This window comes from Plodia interpunctella, chromosome 26 (assembly GCF_027563975.2).
Source record: "Plodia interpunctella isolate USDA-ARS_2022_Savannah chromosome 26, ilPloInte3.2, whole genome shotgun sequence".
Taxonomy (NCBI): Eukaryota; Metazoa; Arthropoda; class Insecta; order Lepidoptera; family Pyralidae; genus Plodia; species Plodia interpunctella.
In genome coordinates, this window is record NC_071319.1 from 3,218,869 (window position 1) to 3,224,300 (window position 5,432).

At 31.2% G+C, this 5,432-nt stretch overlaps 1 protein-coding gene across 1 annotated transcript; it reads left to right on the forward strand.

Moving 5' to 3' along the window:
* Positions 1 to 2,009: 2,009 nt before the first annotated feature.
* Positions 2,010 to 5,176, forward strand: LOC128681045 (uncharacterized; the record flags this gene model as incomplete). The annotated part of the gene is made up of 2 exons (XM_053764587.1): positions 2,010 to 2,603; positions 2,682 to 5,176. Coding segments are annotated over 2 exons (2,508 nt in total), but the record flags the coding sequence as incomplete, so codon positions are not given.
* Positions 5,177 to 5,432: the final 256 nt, after the last annotated feature.

A 5,432-nucleotide genomic window follows, 5' to 3' on the forward strand; every position in this document is an offset into this window, starting at 1 on the left:
CAAAAGTAAACTACGTTTTTTCTTGTACAAGTCTTATATTTTTCAAATTCAAAGTCATTTTTCAATACACAATAAAAGCTACATTGTAGTGAGTAGCTGGTTTTTTTATTTATTTCTCACTGCTCACACACGACTCAATCATTTCTCATATTTCAATTCTTGTCTATGTATATATTAAGTTACATTGAAATTGCATCGTCCAGCTTCGACGCGGACGGAAAAAAATAGTTTATAATTCCGTGGATTATAATTTATAAATAAATATTTTTGTATATATGTCTATATTTACTTCCTCCCTACTGTACACCACTACACTATACGTCTACTGTAATATAAGTCGTAGCGCTAAGAGCGCGAGCTTGCCGTACGGCGGCGGGGCGCACAGGGGCGTTTTTCAAATTGTTTGACCACTGCTAAAACAGAATGTCCACTGACTTTGAGCAATTATTTCATTACATATAGAATTGCATAAAATCAGTGGCATACGCCATCCTGTAGCAAATTTAAGTATTAGTAACTTTAAACAAGAAAATTATTAAAAATTACATCCTAATTTGAATAAAATACAACGATGTTACAACATGTCACCCAATTTTACTGTGTCCCATACATACCTTCCTGACTTTGAAGTGTCATATATCGAAATACTATCACCACAATGACATTTAAAATATTTTGGTTTATGGTAAAATCATTCAAATCATATAATGTAACGAATTTTCATAAAGTTGCTATATCAAAACAAGTAAATAAATCAAATTTTATGTTGTCTCTGATTTTTACGATACCGGAATTTCGGATTAGTAACGACGATTTTATTAAACTTCCAAAAAGAAATTCTACCAATTCTAGTAATTTTTGTGATGTGGCAACTATTTTTTGACAGTTAACATCATTTCCGGTTGCTTTTCGGGCCTCTATGATTGGTTAAATCGTTACTTTTGTGTTCGAAGTGTGGTGTCGACAAAAAACGTGTTCCAGTAAGTTAGTGAATTTTAGCAGGTAAATATTATTGTTTTAACACGCCAATTATTTAAAGTTGTGTGTTAAGTGTCTACGCATATAATAAGTTTATTTGGATAACGAATTACTACGTATTGTATGTAAAAAATTGGAATGTATGGGCAAATATGTACTTTCGTAACATCCGATTAGTAACGTTATATATAGCCGGAATGGATTTTGTTATTAATTGGAATCATAAGGATGAGTCCTCAATAAAATAAAAATTTTATCGATAAATTATTTATATAATGACTTGATAATTTACTTTTTTTGTGCAAGTAGATACCCACTTGCATTAAATCAAGAAATATTGAAGCATGCATGTATGGATGTATTTACGTATGTTTGTTACGCGATAATTGCCGAACTGATGGTCCGCTGATGAAATTGTGGTCTAGTGGGCATGCAGGAAATATCAAAGAAAATTTTAATTTCATCAAAAATAAAAAATCTGTTCGGCAGTTTTAAGAATATTCAAAATTTGCAGTGAACGAATAGTTAGTTAGTAATAATTTAAATTTCTTTGCACTCCTATATAGTACTTCAATTAAGTAAAAATTAGAGAGTATATCTTGTGTGTTGATGAATATATTTCTATTTCAGATCTCTATATGCGCACAATAATTATATTAGAATTAATTAAGTATGGTAGTAATTCTAGACATTGATAAATTTTTGACTCGCGATGATCTAAGACTACTCAAAAGTGCTAAGTGGCCATGGAGAAGATCGCACTTTATACTAGCAAAGAAATGTCACAACTGTAACGCTAATACTAACACGTACCCTGGATTACCTACTCACTTTGTAATATTTAGTGCCAAATACATATATCGTCTTTTAAATCATAATTTTTTCTGGTGTCAAACTTGTTCATTCTTTACTATATATGATCATTTTCCGGAAGACGAGTGCAAATATTGCGAATGTTAACAAAGACAGCTACGCAACTACCCTAAAAATTAATAAAAATGCCATTAACCGGAGCTGAACGGGCTAAAAAATTTAGAGAAAAAGTAAAGGAGGATCCAGAAAAGTATGAAAGATATAAACAGAAACAAAGAGAACGAGTTGCTAAACGAAGGAAAAAAATTGATGATTTAGATGATAACGAGAAAGAAAAGCAAAGGGAACAGTGGAGAAAAGAAAAAAGAGTTCAAAAAAAAAGAAAAGATGTAAAAAGTAATCAAGAGGCAAATAATCAAGTAACCATACCAAAAAATAGAACTAATAAGCAAAGTAGTAAACTGAATAAAAAGTTACAAAGGGTATACGCTAACTACTACAGGGCTCAAAAAAAACAACAAAAGTTGAATACAGTCATTGGTCGTCTCAGGAAGCAGTTAATTCGCACTAAGCAAAAAGTACAAGGTTTGGAAACATCTAAAAGTGTAGCTGAAAAAGAACTGAATAGTTTGAAAAATGCTGTGAAAGAGACTTATACAGAATGCAAAACACTGGCAGAGAAAAGATCGTTAAAAAAAATTGCATACAAATTTAAACAACGGTCTGGAAAGAACCTGCCGAAAATTTTGGGTCTAAAAACTAAAATAAGATTTTTCAATCGTAGAAGCAATAACAATTACGGGACATTAAAGGTAATTTTATTGTCATTATATTAATATTGTTCTGAGCAAGTCACTTATATTAAGATAACGTTGATTCTTATTTTTAAGGTTCGAGAAAACATTGCCGCATTCTATCTTCGAGATGACGTATCTAGATGTGCAGCTGGACGAAGAGAATGTAAAACGAGAAACAAACAAAAGATGCAAATAAGATATTTGCTAGACACCCTTCCGAATACTTATCGTATGTATGTAGAAGAAGGCGGAAAATTAGGTTTTACTACATTTTATCGCTGTAAACCATTTTATGTTATAACGCCCACTCGTGCTGCTAGAGATACGTGCATGTGCATTAAACACAGCAATTTCCAATATTTGTTTACCGCTTTGAAATATCGATCAATTATATCGTACAAAAATATTGACGAAGTTGTGAAATGTTATTCTTGTGATATTACTTCATTTAACTGTATGCACGGATGCTGTGAGGTTTGCAAAAATCCTCTCTTGCAAATTCATAGTAATCAAGCTAATGATACTATTAAGTGGTACCAATGGGTAAGAACTGATCACAAATACCAAAAAGCTAGTAAAGAATGCGTAACAAAAAAAACAATTAAGCAAGAACAGGTAGGTACTGTCGCTGATTTAACATCCTTATTCCTAGAAAAAATACCACACTTTAAAGTACACGTTTACAACTGGAAAGAACAGCAAAGACAGTATCAAAAATGTGTAAATAATCTTAAGAATGGTGAGATCGCAATCTTATGTGATTTTTCAGAGAATTATGAATGTAAATATGCACATGAGGTTCAGTCAATTCATTTTGGTGCCTCAAAAAATACTATTACTCTCCATACTGGTGCAATATTTTTTTCTGATAAATGTCAAACATTTGCAACCGTTTCTGATAATAATAACCATGAACCTGGAGCTATCTGGGCTCATTTATTACCTGTTATTAAATATGCAAAGGAAAGTTACCCGGAAATTTCTGTAATTCATTTTTTTTCAGATGGACCAACAAGCCAGTATCGACAAAAAAAAATTTTTTTCCTGCTTAATTTATTTACTTGTAAATTAAATCTTAATTATTCTACATGGTCTTTCTCAGAAAGTGGCCATGGTAAGAGCGTTGCTGATGGCGTTGGTGGCAGCGTAAAACGCCAATTAGATAGAAGAGTCTCATACGGTTGCGATATCACTAATGCAACAGATGCCTATAAAGTTTTGTCTAAATCAATGAAAACAGTAAAATGTTTTTATGTTAACGATACCGACTCAAGGAATATTTGTAAACTTATCCCATCTAATATTGCTACCGTGCCTGGAACGATGAAATTACATCAAATAATTTCATCATCCAAAAACATTATCAAATATCGCTTGCTTAGTTGTTTTTGTGGCGACAATGCAGGTTTATGTAACTGCTTTAGCCCTAAGTTACATAATCTTATTCCTAATGAAACGGAACCAAAAAAAGAAGTTTTAAGTAAAGATGCAGTTAATCTATCGTTATTTGAAGAAACACACCTGAATGAATCTAGCATAAGTAATCGAGCTGATCTTAAGGACCAACCAATTGTTATAACTGTGCCATCAGAGATGGAATATGATTTACCATCTCCATCTCTGTCAATTGGTTTTGTAACCGAACGAATTGATCTGACAAGTTTGAGTTTTGATATTGATACGAATTTTGATATTGAGAGTACCAACAGTGATCTTCCAGCAGTACATATCACAAGTCCTAAGTGTGAAAAAAAACGCGCTCGTATCTTGTATCCTGGAGACCCTGAACCACCTCCTAAAAAAGTAAGTTCAAGCTCTCTTCTATACAATACGAGGTCTTTTAATAAATCTAAAAATATTGGCTTTACTTGCAAGTTGTGTCAAATGGAATTAAAAAGTAAAATAAAGTGCATAGTTTGTAAATCCGATATATGTCTGAAATGCAGTGGGACAGTCTTTTTTGATTACATATGTCCTCCTTGTCTTTGTGACTCAGATGAAAGTTAAGTTTCACCTTAATTTAAATTTAATAAATAATTAGTAGGCTGCTGACATTGTCAGTCATTTCTTCATGATGATAATTATGTTAAATATTTAGTTTCTTGGAGTAAATTACTCGAAACGTCTAACTTCATAATCAATCATTGATTGATATGCCGTAATTTTTCTAACATTGTGTTGTAATTGACAACTGTGATTGATTTTGAGACTGATAAAAAATGTAACTTGTAGTAGTAGTAGTTTTATAAGGTAAAAAAAATATCGTAATGATGATAATTATTTTATATTAGTTTTTTACAGAGAAAAAAATATTTCGTACGGGCTAACTTAATTAATCATTGATTAGTATGCCGTAATTTTGCTAACTTGATTTTGAGACTGATGAGAACAAAATATCTTGTAGAAGTAAGATTAAAAGTTAGTGTTTGTGATCTCAGCTTTATGTTCCAATTAGTACCTAAGAATTCCGATTAGTAATTTGTTGAAGTGAGACTTCTTTAAGAACATGTTATTTTTCTTGGTTAATTTATAAGAAAATGATTAATGTAAGAACGAAATATTATTAACTTAATAATGTTTTACCTGAATTGCTGTGTTATACCTTGCGCTTTTTTCATAAAAGGGTATTATATCTGTTCATGATGACAAAAATGTTACGTAATGGAAGTAAATTCCGTGATAATTTGTAGAAATATACTTAAAATGTTATTGTTTGCTTTAATTCTAAATGAAAATGATTTCATTAATACGTTTTTCAATAAAAATATACAAAAAACCTGTTTTTTAATTAAATAATTCATTTAGAAAAAGTTGCTAATTGGAACAATTTCCACCCCGAATTGT